This window comes from Phodopus roborovskii, unplaced genomic scaffold, assembly GCF_943737965.1.
Source record: "Phodopus roborovskii unplaced genomic scaffold, PHOROB, whole genome shotgun sequence".
Lineage (NCBI taxonomy): Eukaryota > Metazoa > Chordata > Mammalia > Rodentia > Cricetidae > Phodopus > Phodopus roborovskii.
Window position 1 is genome coordinate 1,653,695 of NW_026126567.1, and position 20,219 is coordinate 1,673,913.

At 44.5% G+C, this 20,219-nt stretch overlaps 1 protein-coding gene across 1 annotated transcript; it reads right to left on the bottom strand.

Moving 5' to 3' along the window:
• Positions 1–518: 518 nt before the first annotated feature.
• Chrac1 (chromatin accessibility complex subunit 1) lies at positions 519–3,745 on the bottom strand. Its single transcript, XM_051202480.1, has 3 exons — positions 3,562–3,745; positions 1,574–1,700; positions 519–1,069 (listed from the first exon to the last, which is right to left on the bottom strand). The coding sequence occupies exons 1-3, from the start codon at positions 3,706–3,708 to the stop codon at positions 957–959; spliced, it is 387 nt and encodes a 128-aa protein (XP_051058437.1). The 5' UTR covers positions 3,709–3,745; the 3' UTR covers positions 519–956.
• Between the last annotated feature and the right edge of the window lie 16,474 nt (positions 3,746–20,219).

A 20,219-nucleotide genomic window follows, 5' to 3' on the forward strand; every position in this document is an offset into this window, starting at 1 on the left:
GGTAATTGGCTTGTAAGGGACACAGATTAACTACAGGTAGCATGGGAATGTTGTGGGTGTTCTGTGTATTGATAGTGAACAGAACTGGTACACCCTTAATTCCTGCAATTTGGGAGGCTGAGGCAGGATTACAAGTACCAGGCCAGACTCAGCTACATTCAGCAAGACATCAAACAAACATTTTTGTCAAACTTTATAAACCACAAGATGGTTTTACTGGATATAAATGACAACAGAAAAATGAGAACTCCCCAGTGTCCAACTTGCTTAAAACATTTACAGAAGGTGGCTGCTTCTTCAACTGCATGTGACTGATGAGCGGAGCTCTCCTCTTGGGACAGCTACTTACATGCTGCTGCTGTTTATTTTGGTGCCTGCCAAGAGAAGCCCATGGACCTGCTAAGCTCACACTCTGTCTGGCTCACATTTCCAGCCAGAAACGCTAACTCTGAAATTTCAAAATTATCAGTAAGATGTTAGAAAAAGCAAAGATCCTAAAACCACTTCAATAAAGCGTGTTACTGTAAAATACAAACCTTTAATGGAAAAGGAAAAGCAAATTTTCTGTACAGTAAAAATGCATAGTCCATTTTTTTTTTTTAAAAAATACAAAAAATTCAAAGGTAGCAGTGTACATGAGCTATACTTGTAGCCATTTGTGAGAAAAGGGTGTCCCTGTGACTAGACAGCCGACGTGGAGTTTTCCGGGTCTTCCTGCAAGTCCAACATGAAGGTCAGTGTCTGTGCTGCTGTACCCAGAGCCACAGCAGTGCCGGCTGCCCAGGGCTCCCCTGCTGGGACAGGAGACTGCTGGAGGGTCTGTGTGGGAGGCTGCTCCAGGCCTTTCCCTTGCCAGAGGGAGTGCATCAAGCTGCAAAGCCGAGACAGGGCACACAGTGCTGCCCAGCTGTGAGTCTATGCTTGCCCTGCTCACCAGGCTGAGACTCCTTGCTGGCTTAAGCCAGGACTTCACCAATATCACTTTCACCATCGTGTTCCTCTTCCTCCTCCCTCTTCTCTTTGAGCATTTTCAGGTACTTGCTAGCTAAAATCTTCTTGGGTAATATATCTTTAAAAACAGGAAACATGTCAATAACGGCTTATGTTGAACTACGAATACAACAATGCAAGTTTCAAAACTTACTAGTTCCCGCTTTAACCCCAGAATATCTTCTAAAAGACATGAAACCCATGTACACTTATGAGGGAAGAATCGCAGAATTTGGGATTGTTTCCTGGTGCACTTACAGACCTGTTGCCATTCCACAGATAGTAAACATGTTTCTTGGACATGACTTTGTGAACACTCCTGTCCAAGCTAGCTGAGGAAGGCTGGGTGGCCTGACCCCCTTCCTGGGCTACACTGAAGCTTTTTCTTGCTAGGGCCTGACTCGTGGCTACATACACCAGCAGCTCCGTTGGGGTGCATTGTCAACTTGTACAATTCTTTATGAGCTCAAGTAGAAGGCTAGAACACTTCCCTGTACCAGGCCAGGATAACAATAAAGGGACAAAGAGCTCACTAAAAGTTTTTTGTCTTGTTTTTTAGCAGAACATCCCATAGATTACTTACCTGCGAGAAACTGAAGCGTCTCTGAGTCCTCGGCAGTGCTGGCTAAGTCACTGTATGTCAATGCTTTCCTGGCTTTACCACTGCCATGCCTGTAGGAACAGGTGGCTAAATACTGAACAAAGAGCTCCTAAACCAACAACAAAAACATCAAATGAAAGGTCAGATTGGAAAACTCATCACAGACTTTATAAGCTTAAAATTCCATTGATATGTCTGATTGTCTTGGTACCTCAAGTTATTAGAAATCAGTTTCTATGAGGAAAAAATGCAAGGTCAGGAAAGAAACATCCCTGTGTAGAGCCGGAGGCAGCAGGCATTTTCTATCGAGCGTAGGTGTGTAACACGGAAAATATTTATGAATGACTATAATGACTGTTTCCAGAAGTGCTGTGCTGCACACCCACACTCCACAAGTGGAGACAAGAGGCACAGGAAATCAACGGCAGCTATGGATACACAGCAAGTTTGGCAAAAGTCTGAGCTACATGAGCTGCCGTCTGGAAACAGTGATGGGGTAGGTTGGAGTGTCACCAACCTTTACAAAACATGGAGCAAAAGACCATTCAACAATTCTATCTGACGTTCCAAGAACTTTATCTTAGTTTACTGAGACAAGGTTTCACTCTGTAATCCAGGCTAGCCTTGAATTCCTGGAGATACTCCTGCCTCAGTCTCCCAAGAGCTGGCATTACATTACAGATGTAAGCTGTCACATGTCTGTATCTCCAAAATCCGTTTTCAGTCTAATGAATCCCTCGTTGAAGGTTGTTCACTCAAAACTACAGTACTACAGTAAACACCAACAACCTCAAGCTGAAAAATGAAATCTTACTTTGCAAGTGGTGTAGGACTGCCAAGATTGCAGGGCTCAGAAATACGGTAAATTGAGCCTTTCCCAAGGCCCAGGATTAGTTCAGCTATAATGAGAGATGTGTCCCAGGACCACACAGACACAAGTGTTTCCTCATGATCTTGTCTGTATTTAGAAGTAGGAATGTGTACAGACTGCTTGTGATATTAAGTATACCATCATCATAAAGGAGCAGGACGCTGGGAACTACTTAATGTTGGTTCTGTTGCAAAGCCATAACATTTGCAATTCCGTTAATATTGTAGAAGCTGAAAACAATCTTGAGAAAAGCAGTTTCTCCTAACAGGAAGGTCCCCGGGCTACCACCACCGAGACCAGACTCTAACCCGGGAGCGGTGGCAAGAACGTTTAATTCCAGCACTCGGAGGGGTAGGGGGGTGGGGGAAGCTGAGGCGGTCCTGGTCTGCAGGATAGGGTCTGAAAACATAAAACGAAGTAAGAACACAAAGCGATCTGTGTGTGTTGTGTTGGAAGGGGGCTGTGTGGTTATAAACTTCTCCCTGGAGGCTAAACTTTGTGAGCAACCGTTGCCTACATAAACCCTGCCGATCTGCGGAGGCCGGAGGGCTGCAGATCCCTGGATACCCGTGCAGGACACGGTGGAAGCTTTGAGAACACACACACACTGTGCATACACTGTGCACACACACACTATGCACACATGCACACACACTATGCACACACGCACTGCGCACACACACTGCATACACGCACACATACTATGCACACACACTGTGCACACACGCACTATGCACACACACTGTGCACACACACACGCGCGCGCGCCCGCGCGCGCAGGAGCTCGGCCACAGTGGAGACCGCGTCGACTCGCGGAGCTGCACGCTCGCCGCCTCGCGCGCGAAGCACGGCGGGAATGACGCGGCGGGCGGGGCGCAAGGGACGCCGGGAGCGGAGTGAGCGCGCAGAGCGGAAGCAGCACAGAGGACGAGCGGCCCGGGTGGGCGGGGCCGACACCGCGGGTGGGGGGGTGGGGAGGGGCCCGGAGCCGCGCAGGCGCAGGAGGAGAGGGCAGCCGGAAGGCTGGGCGTGCGCGGAGCCCGACGGGGAGCGGTTAGCGCCCGCCCCCGCCCGTCACGCCGCCCCGCCGGCCGCTCACCGTGGCCTTGGCCGTGAGCACCAGCGCCTCCTGGTTGATGCTGGACACCTCGGGAGAGCTCTTCATGATGACCCGGATGCGGGACAGCGGCAGCGACACGAGCCGCTGCTCCCCGCACCTGTCCTTACCCACGGCCGCATCCGCCATCTTCTGCGTCCCGGCGGCCCGTGATGCCCCGCGCGCTCGCGCCTGCGCAGACGCCGCCGCGCTGGCCCCGGGGAGCTTGGGTGGCGGCGCCCGGGGAAACGCCGCAGCCGGGTGGAGCGCGTGCAGCCAGGCGGAGGCCGCGGCAGACAGGAGGAAGGGGCGGCCCCTGCCCCCAGGCCCGTGGGGACTAATTAGCAATGTCAGAGAAGGACGTGGTGGCTGAGCCCGGGGGTCCCTGTAATCCCACCTCAAAGCCGAGAGGATCAGCACGGGTTCGAGGCCAGCCCAAGCGCGCGGGAGGTGACTCCTGCCTAGCACACGGGCCCAGTGATGGAAGGAACCATGATGACAGGTTTCTCCATGTCCAATCAGCAGCGGGTATTCCCCCACCCCCGCCCCAAATACTTGTACTCCGTGCTGGCTGAAGTCCATGGGTATAGAGCTTCTGCCCAGAGCTCGTGTCAGGCACCAGGATACAGTCAGTGAGCAAGTTAGACATGTTGCCTTTTGGCAACAAGTTTACCTTCAGACCCAGACATTCCGGAAAAGGGCACCATTTCCAACGGGATGTGGCATGCCGGTATGGTAGGCTGGCCCCTGCTCAGATCTGCAGAAAAGGAAAGCCATAGAAGAAGGCTGAGACAGGATGAGTGTTGCCCGTTATGTGCTTCCTCTCACACAAGTGACATAAACAAGCATAAGGAATAGTCTAGAAATCTGGGACGCCACTTGGCTTTCAGCTTTGCACACACTCCAAACGATGCAGCTAACAGCCCAGGACACGGGGTTCTGACTGGATACGCCCTCAGCTGCAGCCACTAAGAGCATCACCTGTGTACGTTCACTACCTTCCTTTTCTCTCTCTCGTCCTTCCCTCCCTCCTCCCCTTACCTTTTTTTAATGATACCTTTCCCTAAAAACAAACATCCTGTTTTGCACTGCTTTTCTTAAATTACAATTCCCCCTTCATGCTGCACACACACACACACACACACACACACACACGCTATGAACAATAGAATACGTTTTTCGTTCACTTAATTGGCATCAAACTTACATTATATTTGGTTGTATTTTAGTAATGGAAGGAGAGGAAGGAAGCCAGCCTGAACTATTTTTGAGTACATGCATAATACAGCAAACTGTCCTTAAAGTGAACTTTTAGGAAAAACCTCATGTACCATCTTAGGTCTATGTATAATTGCATGTGCATGTGGTAAAAACCACATATTATGGGGATATGTACAGTAGAAAAGAGGTTGTAATATAACCTGTCAAAATAGTTAACCACCCAAACTACGCCTCTAGTAACTACCCTCCCTCTATACCTCAGAAGCTAGAGCGGTGACCTGCGTGTGACACACTGTTGTTTTGCCTGTACATTCCTAATTACTGTTGTTTTACTTCGAAGTTTCCTGCTATTTTACAATCCGTGTAAGCCTTTCTTTTTGGGTTTGTTTATTTTGTTTTTTGAGACCTGGTTTCTCTAACAACTCTGGCTGTCCTGGAACTCTCCTTGTAGACCAGGCTGGCCTCAAACTCACAGATCTCTGCCTGCCCTGCCTCACAAGTACTGGCATTAAAGGCGTGTGCCATCACTGACCGGCGATTTTTTTAATCTTTATTTAAATTAAAAGCCATCTTATTTTACATACCAGTCAGTTTTCTCCCCCTTATGCTGCTGTATCATTCCCTCACCACCTATTAACCCTTAAGAGGCAGAGAATCTAAACCCGAACCTTCCTTAGCAGACATTAGGACATGGCCAAAGAAGGAACAAAAGCTAAACAGAAAGCCCAAGAGATGCTATGAGATTGGTCCTTGAAGGTTTCTTTTGCTGTCATTTATGTTTTTCAAGACTGTTTCTCTGTACTGTTTTGGAGCCTGTCCTGGATCTAGCTCTGTAGACCAGGCTGGAGTTGAACTCAGAGAGATCCTCCTGCCTCTGCCTCCCAAGTGCTGGGATTAAAGGCGTTCACCACCAATGCCTGGCTTCCTTGAAGTTTTCTTGGCTTTTGTTTGTTTGGTTTGTGTTTTTTTCTTCTTTGTTTTTCAAGACAGGGTTTCTCTGTAGCTTTGGAGGCTTCCCTGGAGCTTGCTCTGTAGACCAGACTGGCTTTGACCTCACAGAGATCTGCCTGCCTCTGCCTCCCAAGTGCTGGAATTTAAGGCGTGTGCCACCACCACCCAGCATAGCTGGTACAACTTGTTTTGAGAATGTTTGGAAATAGGATGGGAGGAGATGAGGTGAGGAAGATGTCTAGAGCCAATAGAAAGGAGAATTCTCAAAGGGGAGGGGTGAGGAGACAAGACAGCCATTTGGGAAGTAGGGAAAGGAACAAAGGAGACAGTCTGTAAAAGGGCAAATGCCCAAGACATCAGGAGCACTGAAGACTACTGTGTTCTTTGCTTGTGTTACTGCTACGAGAGACTTGATCAACTTAGAGAAGGAAGGCTTTATGTTGGCTCAGTCCTTGGGAAGTCTCCTGGCACAAACCGAGTCACAGCGGTGGGAGTGTCTTGTAGCTGGTCCCATTATGTCAGCCCTCAGCAAACAGATGAGTGCTGCTGCTCAGGGGGATCCCAAAATCACCAGAGACCTGTCCCGAGGCAAAAGCAGAGTCTTATTGTTTAATGAGTTAACTGTCTTAACTCAGTCCCCTCATCCTTCCAGCACAGCAGTTGGCATGAGACGGATGGGAAGGGGCCACGAAGCAGGGATTTTATTGGAGAGCACAAGGGGAGGTCTAGGAGGTCCACAACAGTCTCAGGATTGGTGCACTTCTAGGTTTGGGCGACCTGTCCTGTGCTGATTGGTCAACTGGTTGTTATGGCCTATAGGCCCTCCCAGGGCGGTTGCTATGCTCTGCATGTCACTGTTACTCCACTTTTACTGTAAAGCATGTCCAGAGACCTCCAGCTAACTTCTGATATCTGACCTAGTGACTAGGACAGGTCTGGCAGGACCAGAAGGCTGGAAACTAACCTGTGCTGAGTCAGAGGTCTACGTGTTGTTGGGTCTTTTCCGCAGCCTGTCATGTCTGCTAAAGTAGGGGGCTGGGTAAGGGTCTGGTCCCTTCATTCCTTTTTGTTTTCCCCTGAGACAGTGTTTCTCTGTAGCTTTGGAGCCTGTCCTAGAACTGGCTCTTGTAGACCAGGCTGGTCTCTGCCTCTCGAGTGCTGAGACCAGAGGCATGCACCACCAATGCTTGGCTATTCTTTAATTTCTTTTCACATGTTGGAAGCTTAGCTGGGTGGGGTCTTGATCTAAGGTCAACACTCCCCTCATTCTGTTTAACATCCAGCTTTTCTTTAATCTGTTTATCTGCTTGAACATAGGATTTATCTCCATTCCATTTCCTGGTAACCCTTTTCTGTACATTCTGGTTTTTTTGTTTTTTGCTCAGCATGACTCTTTTCATTATAAATCTTCATAAGAGTGAATGCTAATAGCCTCAGGCATACTCTTTGGACAAGGGGGAAAAAGCAGCCACATTTTTTTTCACCAAAATATCATAAGAATGATCTCTATGCAACACACTAAAATTCCTTTCTGAAACCACTTGACCCAGGCCCCCACTGTTCAAATCATCCTCAGCACCACTGTCTTCCATGTTCATACAAGGATGGCCCATTAACCCCCACTTTAAAACATCCCACTGATTTCTTAATCCAAACTTCCAAAGTCCACATTCCTTGAAACAAAAACATGGTCAGGCCTGTCTTAGCAACACCCCAGTTCCTGGTACCAACTTCTGTCTTAGGGTTTCCATTGCTGTGAAGAGACTCCATGACCATGGCAGCTCTTACAAAGGAAAACATTTCACCGGGGCAGGCTTACAGCGTCAGAGGTTTAGTTCATCATCATGTCAGGGAGCATGGCATCCTGCAAGCAGACATGGTGCTTGAGAAGAGCCTAGAGTTCCCCGTCCCGATCTGTAGGCAGCAGAAGAGATCTGTGCGCCATACTGGGCACAGCTTGAGCATATAAGACTTCGAAGCCTGTCCCCATAGTGACACACTTTCTCCAACAAAGCCACGCCTGCTAACAGCGCCGCTCCCTGTGGGCCAAGCATTCCAACACTTAAGTCTGTGGGGCCCACGCCACACCTGGTCTCTGAACACGTTGAAGAGACTTCAAGCTGCCAGGTAAGGCATGCCACAAGCCAGTGTCTCTAATCACAAGATGTCCTCATTTTTTGTGATCTCCAGGCTGAAGGAGCTGCAGGCCATTTGATAGTTACTCCCTCCTTGAACTGTCTTAGAGTCAGCAGAGAAGAGGATTTTTCTTTGTTTTTCGGTTTTGGTTTTATTTTTGTTTGTTTGTTTTTCTGAGACAGGGTTTCTCTATGTAGCTTTGGAGTATGTCCTGGCACTCACTCTGTAGACGAGGTTAGCCTCGAACTCACAGAGCTCCTCCCACCTCTGCCTCCCGAGTGAGTGCTGGGATTATAGGCCACCACTGGCTGGCATGAGAGAAGAGAATTTCAATGGAGGAATTTCCAGAACAGTCTGGCTGTGGTCATGTCGGTGGGGGAATTATTTGATACTTGATATAGCAGGGCCCAGCCCACTCTGGAAAGCACCTTTTCCTCTGCAGGTGGTTGTGTGCTACATAGGAAAGCCAGCCCAACCAGGATCTCACAACAAGCAGTACTCCTGCATGGTTTCTGCTTCAAGTCCCTGTTTGAGCTCCTGCCTTGACATCCCTCAAGGGATGGATTGAAACCATAAACTGAAATAATTTCCTCCTCCAAATTGCTTCTGGTTGTTGTAGTTGTCACAGCAACAGGTACTAACTTCAGAGAGTGGAGTCTTGGCAACTAGGAAAGAAAGATCCAGGAGGACAAAATTACGGGAACCATTTAATCCCAGACACTGAGCGCCTGCTGTAGAATAATGCTTCTGTACACTGTGAAGTTGTGTTGCTCTCATTGTTAATAAAGACGTGATTGGCCAACAGCTAGACAGGGTTTTCAGGGCAGAGAGAATGCTGGGATGAAGAAGGGCAGAGTCTGAGGAGATGCCATGAGATAAAGAGCAAGTAGGATTTGAAGTTTGTACATGAGGTAAACAAGCCTGGGGAAGCACATGGATTAATAGAAATTGGTTAATTTAAGTTGTAAGAGGTAAGAGCTGGCTGAAGAAAAGTCTAAGCTATTGGTCCAAGCATTCACAATTAACCACAAGCCTCTGTGTGATTATTAGGGACTGGCTGGTGGGACAGAAAAGTCTGCCTACATATGTCACCCACATGTCTGGCTTATTCATCCACATATCTGAAAAATCTTTAAAAAGGCTCTGAACACACAAAACTGGAGTTAAATGTTGCTTCCTAATCTCATGTCTCTCATGTCAGTCGTGGTACAAAGACAAGTCTCCCAGCTGTTGCCCGAGGACTTGAGCTACGAGCACAATCAACACCTGCGTGAACTCTGCAAGCACACCATGAGCTAAGCTGGATGGTGGCTTACGTTTTGCTCACGCAGACAAAGATTACAGCTATGCAGCAAAGACAGCTCTAGATGGAAAAAACAAAAACCGCTAAACATGTTACAATGTGTTTAAAATATACATAAGCTTGGAAGAGAAAAGAGAAATTGTATAGACAGCATAAAATAGTTTAAAAATAATAAAGTCTTTAAAGAAAGAATCAAATAACATAAAGGAAAAAAACCATGCAACGACTGAAAATATATGGGAGTCTGGACCCTATTTGTTATTGTGTTGTCTTCGAATTTTTTGCTTTCTGATGAAGAAACAACAGCTGCTAAAACACATTGGATAATGGAAATTGTTGGAATAAACCACCCTATCTATTTTTTTTAAATGTCTTGACTTCAAAATGGAAGTCAAAAGATGTGTCACTTTGGGCAACAGGTTGGTTATGCTTTTATTTCCACAGGAAATAAGAGGCTCTGGATTCATTCCAGGTTGGTATGGATCAGGATTTGAAGTGCATTGTTATGAGTAGGTATTTTCCCTGCCGGTCTGGTCCCACCGCCGCGCCAGCACCAAATAACACACAGAGACGCTGTAGTTGATATAACATCATTGGCTTGTTACGAGTTTTTTATAGGCTAGCTCTGTCTTAAATATTAACCCATTTCTATTAATCCAAGTATTTCCACATGGTCTTATCTGACCGGAGAGAGACCCCGACATTTTCTCTCTCAGTCCTCCATCTTGAATCTCCTCTGATGGGAGATGTCATTCTGTAAATATGTTCCTCTTATTTGTTAATGAATAAGCACTGTTGCCCAATAGGAAAGCAAGATAGGCGTGACTAGGAAACTAGGAGGAGAGAGGAAGCAGTAGGGAGGAGTCAGGATGGAGAGACTGGAGAGAGCAGAACCGCTGGCCCCCTCTCTCCGGTAAGATAAGACCATGTGAAAGTACTTAGATTAATAGAAATGGGTTAATACTTAAGACAGAGCTAGCCCATAGGAAACTAGTACCTGGCCAACAGCATATATATCAAATACAGAGTCTTGGTGTATTATTTGGGGCTGGCACGGCAGTGTGACCAGGCTGGCAGAAAAACCTACTATTAACAAATGGCGCTGCAACGTGGCTAATAAGAACTTCCGCTTAAAATTTAATAAAAGCTTAAAAAAGGGTTTTAGAAACAAAAGAACAGAGATAAGCAAGGCTTCTTAACTAACAGCATTTTTCTGGGTGGGACTCTGTTTTGCGAGAGACAGAGACTTGCGCGGCTCCTTTAAGAGAGGTTTCTTGACTCAGCATAAGTGGCAAAAAACCGCACGGCTTTAAAAAAGCACTGCTAACAATTTATTGGTGTGTACAAGAGCTGGCAATGGCAGTGACCACATCTCCAAGCCAGCAGCATGCTTGCTGGATGGCAGCGCAGACCAAGGCGGTGAGCACAGCTCTCAGTTCTGGCAGTAAAGGTACCCACGGCCATCTTGGATTGACCGAGGCTGAAACAACTATAGCTTTCATTTTAGCAATGTTGTTGTTTAGCAGATAAAGACTCGTGGCCAGAAAAAAGATAAAGATTTTCAGTAAAGACAGATTCAGATTAAGAAAAAGCTAAAGGTTTACAGTGTGTTTTAAAATATACATAGGCTTGGGAGAGAAAAATAAAATGGTTTAAAAAGACAGAGAGGAGCTGGGTGTGGTGGCACATGCCTTTAATCCCAGCACTCAGGAGACAGAGGCAAGCAGATCTCTGTGATTTCAAAGTAATCCTGGTATGCAGAGCAAATTCCAGGACAGATAAAAGTTACACAGAGAAACCCTTTCTCAAAAAAATAAAAAAAATAGAAGTAAAAGGAACAGAGTAATAAAAAAGCCACGTAAAGATGGAGAAAATCTGGATACTGTACGGTATTATATTGCCTTTGTATTGTTTTATTGCTGAGGAAATAACAACAATCGTTAAAACAAATGCTGTTGGATCAATTCAACTTATATATTTTTAAAATGCTTTCACTTCAAAATTTAAGTTCAAGGACAAGTTACTGGGGAAAAGGATTTCTAATTTTGTTTTCACAGAAAATGAAAAGCTGTGGATTCCTTCCAGACTAATGTGGTTTGAGCAAGCCAGACCCCCTGAAACAGCATCCCAGGTGATCCAACATTCAAAACAGCTTGAACAAGGCAGCCTTACAGATTACAGCCTGGATTTATGCATCTTCTTAGGATCCCCAATGACAGCACCCCCATCAGCAGGAAGTAGTTTGGAAAGAACGACGCCCAAATTCCCAAATATTGTTTGTAAATGTTTGTTTTCATTTAAATGGGGTTGGTTATAAATGGTTAATGACCAAACCAATCTTTTTAAAGGTAAAAATGTGATTATGGTATAGATATGAATATTTTGTTTTGAAAAGGATTTTCATTTATTGATACAATCTAAGGTAAATTTTGTGACATGTATATTTCTCCTCTTGTTAAGGTATTGTGTAGAAATGTAATGTATAATTCAATACAGATTATAGATAGTACCTATGATAGTCAGATCTTATAGTTAAGTTAGTTAAGATTTCTAGATATACATACATGTATTTGAGAGGAATAGGCATTCTTCAAACCTTTCAAAGACCTACAAAATATGGCATTTAAAATGGTTTAGGGTTTTTCTTAACAGTGAGACATAAATGGTCCTGGAACACCACCTGCGTCAGAAAGGAAGATGGACTTCAAAGAAACACGTTGTGGAGTTTGCCTCCAATATGGCAAGACTAGGCAAATTGACAAGATACTGCTCTTGTCTGGACTGTTTGACTTTATGCTGTATAAACTGGACATGCAGGACCCTCAGAAAGGTGACTGCTGATTCAAGATGGACATTGCTACAGGGTTCCTGCTTCATGGAAGAGTCTGCCAGACAGTCTGCAGGACACAGAGAAAAGTGACTGACAAACTGCCAATACAGGTGGACAGTTTAAAGTTTCCTGCTTTGCTGAGGAGTCTGCCAGACACACTATGGCCTATAGGCTGAAGATGGAAGATTACAGAAGAATTTTGGGTGACTGTCCAGGCAGTGAGTTGTCTCTGTCATTTCTAGAGTTTATATACTACCCTTCTGTGGTCTTTGAGGGAGTTGAAGACAGATAGTTATGGTTAGAGTTTTCCTTAGTTAGGATTAAAGATAAGTTACATAGATTTTAGACACACAAAGATAGGATAGATGATGGAATATTTTCTTCAAATCTTGCTAAATGTTGGACTAAATATTGTTAACTGTGATTTTTACTTGATAAGTGTTGTGTTATATATTTTGCTTTGTTAAGGTTAGAACCCTTTTTATTTAGACAGTAAAGAGATGATGGGAGATGTCATTCTCTAAATATGTTTCTTATTTGTTAATTAATAAAGCACTGTTGGCCAATAGGAAAGCAAGATAGGCGGGACTAGGAGACAAGGAGGAAAGAGGAAGTAGTAGGAAGGAGTCAGCATGTAGAGACTGGAGAGAGCAGAACCGCCGGCCCCCTCTCTCCGGTAAGATGAGACCATGTGAATATACTTAGATTAATAGAAATGGGTTAATACTTAAGACAGAGCTAGCCAATAAGAAACAAGTAACTGGCCAACAGCATTATATCTAATACAGAGTCTCTGTGTGTTATTTGGGGCTGGTGTGGCGGTGGGACAAGACCGGCGGCGGGGGAGAAACCTTACTCCTAACACTCCCCACTCCTTCTTCCTCTCTCCTCCTTGTATATAATAACAGAACAGTTATCAAATAAGAACCACAGTTAACAATATTTAGTCAATTAACATTTAGCAAGATTTAAATGTTATTATCTATGTTATCGTTATGAGTCTAAACTCCTATATGTAACTTATCTTTAATCATAACTAAGGAAAACTATAACCATAACTATCTGTCTTCAACTCCCTCAAAGACCACAGAAGGGTAGTATATAAACTCTTGAAATGACAGAGACAACTCACTGCCTGGACAGTCACCCAAAATTCTTCTGTAATCTTCCATCTCCAGCCTATAGGCCATAGTGTGTCTGGCAGACTCCTCAGCAAAGAAGGAAACTAAACTGTCCACCTGTATTGGCAGTTTGTCAGTCACTTTTCTCTGTGTCCTGCAGACTGTCTGGCAGACTCTTCCATGAAGCAGGAACCCTGTAGCAATGTCCATCTTGTACCAGCAGCCATTTTTCTGTGAGTCCTGCATATCCAGTTTATACAGCATTAAGTCAAACAGTCCAGACAAGAGCAGTATCTTGCCCAAATGGCTAGTCTTGCCATATTGAAAGCAAACTCCATAAGGCATTTCTTCAAGGTCCATCTTCATCTTCCTTTCTGACGCAGGTGGTGTGGACAGGTGCAGTTGTGTCTCACTGTTAAGAAAAACCCTAAACCATTTTAAATGCCATATTTTGTAGGTCTTTGAAAGGTTTGAAGAATGCTTATCTCAAATATATCTTGAAAACCTAACTAACTTAACTCTAAGTTTTTTGACTATTATAGGTAACTATCTACAAGCTGTACTAAATTACACATTATATTTTTAAATGAGCTATATAAACACAATACCTAAACAAGGAGAAATATACAAAATTGACCTTAAATTGTATCAATAAATGAAAATAAGCAAAGTATATCTATACCATAATCCCCTTTACCTTTAAAAAGAGATTGTGATCATTAACCATTTATAGCCAACCCCATTTAAATGAAAACAAACATTCATAAACATTATTTGGGAATTTGGGCATTGTTCTTTCCAAACTGCTTCCTGGTGGTAGGTGGTGCTGTTGTGGGAATCCTAAGAAGAAGAAATCCTGGCTGTAGTCTGCAAGGCTGCTATGTCCCAGCCGTTTTGAATGTTGGATCACCTGGGACGCTTGATTAAACTATGGTAGTCTGGAAGGAATCCACAGCTTTTCATTTTCTGTGAAAACAAAAATAGAAATCCTTTTCCCCAGTAACCTGTCTTTGGACTTAAAATTTGAAGTCAAAGCATTTTTAAAATATATAAATTGGATTAATCCAGCAGTATTTGTTTTAACAGTTGTTATTTCCTCAGCAGTCAAACAATACAAAGAGAACAGAACAGCATATAGTATCCAAAGTTTCTCAGTGCATAAGTAAGGTAAACAAGCCTCAGGGCAGCACATAGATGAATAGAAATGCGTTAATTTAAGTTGTTAATTGCTGGCTATAGACAAGCATAAACCATCAGCCAAGAATTCCTAATTAATACAAAGTCTCTGTATGCTTATTTGGAACTGGCTGGCATGGAAGAAAAGTGCACCTACGAGCTGCATCGTAGAAAGGCTGATAAAAGCCAGTCACTTGGGAAGAGAGAGCCTCAGCTGCGCAAATAGCCCATCAGACTGCGCTGTGTGCAGGCCTGTTGTATACTTTCTTGATTGATGATGGATGTGCTGCCACCGCCCAGCTTCCAAGTTGCTTTTGGTTGTGGTGCTTTATCACAGCACTGGAAGCCCTAGCTTAAGACAGGGCACATGCTGTTTTTTGAGACAAGATCATGCTGTGTTGTTGAGGTCTGTTGATGGGGGATGCCCTTATGTATGCTGTGAATATAGGTTTCTCCTATTGGTTGATGAATAAAGCTGTTTTTCACCAATGGACAGGCGGGATGTAGCCAGGAGGTTGTATAGGCGGAGCTACCAGGCTAGGAGAATTCTGGGAAGAGGAATGCAGAGCGAGTGAGACGCCAGAGAGACGCCACATATGTGCTGAGGAAGCAAGAAGCCTGGGCATCACAGGTAAGCCAAGGCCATGTAGATATACAGATTAATATAAATGGGTTAATAATTAAGAGAGAGCTAGCCAACTAGAAGCCTAAGCCATTGGCCAAACAGTTTAGAATTAATGTAAGCCTCTGTGTGTTTATTTGTGACTAAATGGCTGCGGGTCCAGGCAGGACAGAACCCTCTGTCCACAGCCTGTCATGACCTCCTGGGCTGATCCCTCCAGCCTCTGGGGTAATTGAGATCATGTGCCTAGCCTCACATAGGTCCAAGTTCATCTGCTTGTCTAAAGTGATGCTTTTTGTTTTTAATCCTGTGAGTGGAAGGACCACTATGCTTTGGCTGCTGCTTTTTAAAATCTGAGATTGGTGACACATACCTTTAAACCCAGTACTCATGAGGCAGGGGCAAGTGGACCTGATCTCTGAATGCAAAGCTAACTTAGTCTACAGAGTGAATTCCAGGACAGCCAGGGCTACACAGAGAAACCCTGTCTTGAAAAACCAAACCAAAATTTTAAAAAAGAAAATGTGAGATGCTCTGGATGCCTGTCTGTGGTGTCTGTGGCTCCCCTGGATAACGACAGAGTTGAGTACGTTTGGCGAAGGCCGTGTGGGCCGCGTTTCAGATATTTACCATCTGCTGCTGGGACTCTGGGGTCTCTGGTGGAGAGCGGGCGCAGCTGGGAGTTAGAGTCACGGTTTCTTTCTTTTGTGTGTGCAGTGTGTGATTATGGTCTATGTGCATGTCTGTGCTGTGCTGACCACAGGCTGACATCGGGTGTCCTTCCTCTGTCACTGTCCATCTTAGTCTTTGAAGCTTGGTCTCTTAATGACCTTGGAGCTTATTGAGTCACGAAGGCCGCTGCCTGGACAGAGCTAGGATTACAGGTGTTCACTGTTACAATTGGCCTTTATTGGGTGCTGGGGATCAAACTCAGTTCTTCAAGCTCGCATGGCTGGCACTTTACCCACTGGGTATCTCCATTGGTACTTCTTTCTAGTTTTCATTTCTTTCCTACATCATCCATGCTCTCTGCTTCTAGCCAAGCGTCTTAGTTAAGGTTTCTATTACTGTGAAGAGACACCATAACCATGGCAACTATTACAAAGGGGCTTTCATTGGGGCTGGCTTACAGTGTCGGAGCTTTGGTCCATTATCGTCATGGTGGTGTGCCGGCAGACACCGTACTGGAGACAGAGCTGAGATTCCTGCATCTTGACTTGCAGGCAACAGGAACTTGCAGGTTTGAAACACTGAATCTGGCTTGGGCATGTATGAGACCTCAAAGCCTACCTCCACAGTGACACACTTCCTCCAAACAGGAAGTGTCTACAAAATAAGGTTGGCTAGACACGAAACGCTGAGGATGAGCTTTTTCTTACTGGCTGAATGCCCAGCCCCTCTGACAGCTCCGGGACCCTCCTTGCCTGTGTCAATCTTGGTCTGTGTCTTGTTTGTTTCCAGTGGAACTATTTGTTTTTTGTTGTTGGACTGTTTCGTGTGTGTGTGTGTGTATGTCTGCCAAGCCATTTTGTCTCTGTGTGCAAACACGTGGAACTGTTTGAAAGAGAAGGATTTATTTTGGTTGGCATTTCTAGGTTTGGCCCCTTTTCGGCTTGCTCCATCACTATGCTGGGGGAGACTCTCATGACGACCCTAGAGCATGTGGTAGAGTTGAGTTTCTCACCTTACAGAAGCCAGGAACCATACTGGTAACAGAAAGGGCTCAGGACCCAGTTACACCCTTCCAAAGAATGTTCTGTAGCCCAGCTTCCTCCACCATCCTCACCCTCAATGACTACATCACCTCCTAGTAGTCCATTCCTATTTTCAGTCTATTGTCAATAGATTAAACCATGGAACCATGGGTCAGGAAAGCCATAATCTCTGGAAATCATGATGGTATACACATACACTCAGACACCAGCTTCCCTAACCTCTAACAACCGATCAAGTGACAATCAGAATTAACCATCGTGAGTCTGCAAATGGGTTAACAGGTAAACAGTGTTTGCTACTAAGTCTGAGTGCTGGGGGACATCCTTCTGTATATATGTTTGTCTTATTGGTTGATGAATAAAACACTGTTTTATTCAGGCAGGATGGATAGCTGGGGCTACCAGATGAGGAAAAGGCTGGAGAGAGGAAGGCAGAGGGAGGCGGCAAAGAGTCTTCATCCATACTGCCGAAGGAGTAACTTGCTAGATTATGGGTAAACCACAGCCTCATGGCAATACACATATTGGGTTAATAATAATAATGGGTTAATAACTAAGACAGAGATAACCAATAAGAAGCCTAAACCATCAGTCAGCAGTTTACAAATTAATATAAGCTTCTGTGTGTTTACTTGGGGCTAAGCAACTATGGGACCAGACAGAACAGAAACCTCCATCTACAAATAGCACCACCAACTTGGGGCAAGAATTTCTACGTACAACCTGATGAAAGCTTAAAGGGGGATTCTAAAAACAAAAGAACAAAGTCAAGCACTGCTTCTTGGTAGCAGCATTTCCTTGGACGGGCTCTGTTTTCTAGAGATGAGCAGAGGCTTGCGGCTCCTTTAAGAGAGGCTCTCTGACTCAGCATTAATGGCAAAAAGAGACCCTGATACCAAACAATTTAGTGGTGTTAACAAGCAGCTGGCAGCATGTGTCTTCATGGTAGCGGGAACCTAGAAACCCCATGGAGTTGTGGCAATAAGCATGAAGCTAGAAATGAAGCCAGACTCTCAGAAAGTCAGGGAATAGAATAGGGCCCCAGCTGCTTTAATCTTAGCACTGCTGTTTAGCAGATAAATGACTTGAGGTCAAAAAAAGAAGTATATAGTAAAGACAGATTCACAGGGAATAAGAAAAACCTCTAAATGTTTTACAATATGTTTAAAAATATATGTAGACTTGGGAGAGAAAAGGAAAAGGATAAAGTCCCTAAAATAGCTGGGTATGGTGGCACATGCCTTTAATCCCAATTTGGGAAGCAGAGGCAAATGGATCTCTGTGATTTCAAGACCAGCCTGGTGTACAGAGTGAGTTCAAGGGCAGCCAAAGTTACACAGAGAAACCCTGTCTCAAAAGCTGAAAAATAAAAGTAAAAGAAATAGAGTAATAAAAAAGCCACATAAAGATGGAAAAGTACAGGCTGGACATTGGTGGCGCACGCCTTTAATCCCAGCACTTGGAAGGCAGAGGAGGCAGAGGCAGGTGGATCTCTGTGAGTTCAAGTCCAGCCTGGTCTACAGAGCTAGTTCCAGGACAGGCTCCAAATCAGTACTGAGAAACCCTGTCTCAAAAGAAAAAAAGAAAAGAAAAGAAAAACAAGGAAAGTACACAGAGAGTCTGGATACTATATATTATTGTGTTTTTTAATTGTTTGATTTCTGAGTAAGGAGCAACAACTGCTAAAAGACATTTGATTATAAATGCTGCTGGATTAATCCAACTTACATATTTCGAAAATGCCTTGAATTCCAAATTTAAGTCTAAGAACATGTTACTTTGGAAAAGAGATTTTATTTTTGTTTCCACAGAAGATGAAAATCTGTAGATTCTTTCCAGGCTAATAAGGTTTGATCAAGCAAGACCCCTCTGAAGTAGTGTCCCAGGTGATCCAAAATCCAAAACAGCTGAGATGATGTAGCCTCAGACTACTACAGCCAGGGTTTGGCCAGGTTTCTGGGTTTTCTCAGATCCCGATGGTATTGACAGTGCCCCCAAATAGCAAGAAGCCATTTGGAGAGAACGATGCCCAAATTCCCAAATTGTTTATAAATGTTTGTTTTCATTTAAACGGTGTTGATTATAAGTGGTTAATGATTACAGTCAATCTCCTAAAGGAAAAAAAGGGGGGAAATTATGATATAGAAATGAAGACTTGGTATTGGTGAGGATTTTGATTTATTGATACAAATTTAAGGTCAATTTGTTGTATATTCCTCTTCATGTTTAGGTATTGCAGTTATACAGCTCTTTTAAAAATGTAACATATAATTACAGATTGTAGTCACCTATAGTAGTCAAAACTTAACGTTAGATTTTCTAGGTGTACAGAGATATACTTCAAATGGATAGATATTCTTCAAGTCTTTCAAAGATCTGCAGAATATGGCATGTAAAGGGTTTTTCATGACAGTGAGACACAACTGCTTCTGGCAACACCAATTACTTCGGAGAGGAAGATGGGCAACAAAGAAACTTGTTATGGAGTTTACCTTTGGCATGGCAAGACTAGCCATTTGGGCAAGAAACTGCTCTTGCCTGGACTGTTTGATTTTATGCTGTATAAACTGGATATGCAGGACCCACAGGAAAGTGACTGCTGAACTTGCCAAAGCAAGATGGCACACTCCTTCCGGGTTCCTGCTTCATGGAAGAGTCTGCCAGCCATTCTGCAGGACACAGAGGAAAGTGACTGACAAACAGCCAATGCAGGTGGACAGTTTAAAGTTTCCTGCTTTGCTGAGAAGTCTGCCAGACACTCTAGGCCTGTAAGCTGAGGATGGATGACACAACATTATAGAGGAACTTTGGGTGACTGTCCAGCCTCAGATCACAGAATTAGTAAAGTCGTTTTCTGTACATTTTATTTATTTGTATGTGCATAAGTGTAGGGGTGCACGTGGGCAGGTCAGAGGACAACTTGTGGGAGTCATTTCCCTCTTACCATGTGGGGCCTGGGGCTTGAACTCAATTCTTAGGGTTTGGCAGTGAACACCTGTCGAGCCATCTTGCTGATGGAAGAATTTTAAAAAATACATTTATTAAGCACATCTGTATATTTGTGTGCATGTGTGTGTGGCACATCTGTCGGGTATGTGTGTGTGTGTTTGTGAAGGCCAGGAGTTGATATGTAGCGTCTCCCTCAACTGATCTCCAGCGTATTTTTGAGACTGAGAGTTCAGTGATCTGGGCAAACCAGCTGACCAGCCAGACCCAGGATCCTTCTGTCTCTACTTCCCAGTGCACACTGCCCTGTCTTCTTTTCAAGTGAATCCTGGGGATTTAAGTCCTCACGTTGGGGCAAAGACTTAATCAACTGAGCCATCTCTCAGTCTCTTAATTTGATCATTTTGTCTCCTTTTTCTCTCAGTATGGTATGCACGTGTGGATTTGCATGTGGGTGGGTGCGTATGTGTGTGTGTGTGTGTTGCACATTTGTACATGCAAATGTAGAGGCCTGAGGTTGATGTTGGAAATTTTCCTTCTCTTTTGCCCCCTTCATTGAGACAGAGCCCCTTATTGAACCCCACAACACAGATTGCCAGTACAGCTCGTCTTCTTGCTAGATAGCTTCATCAGGGTCCCT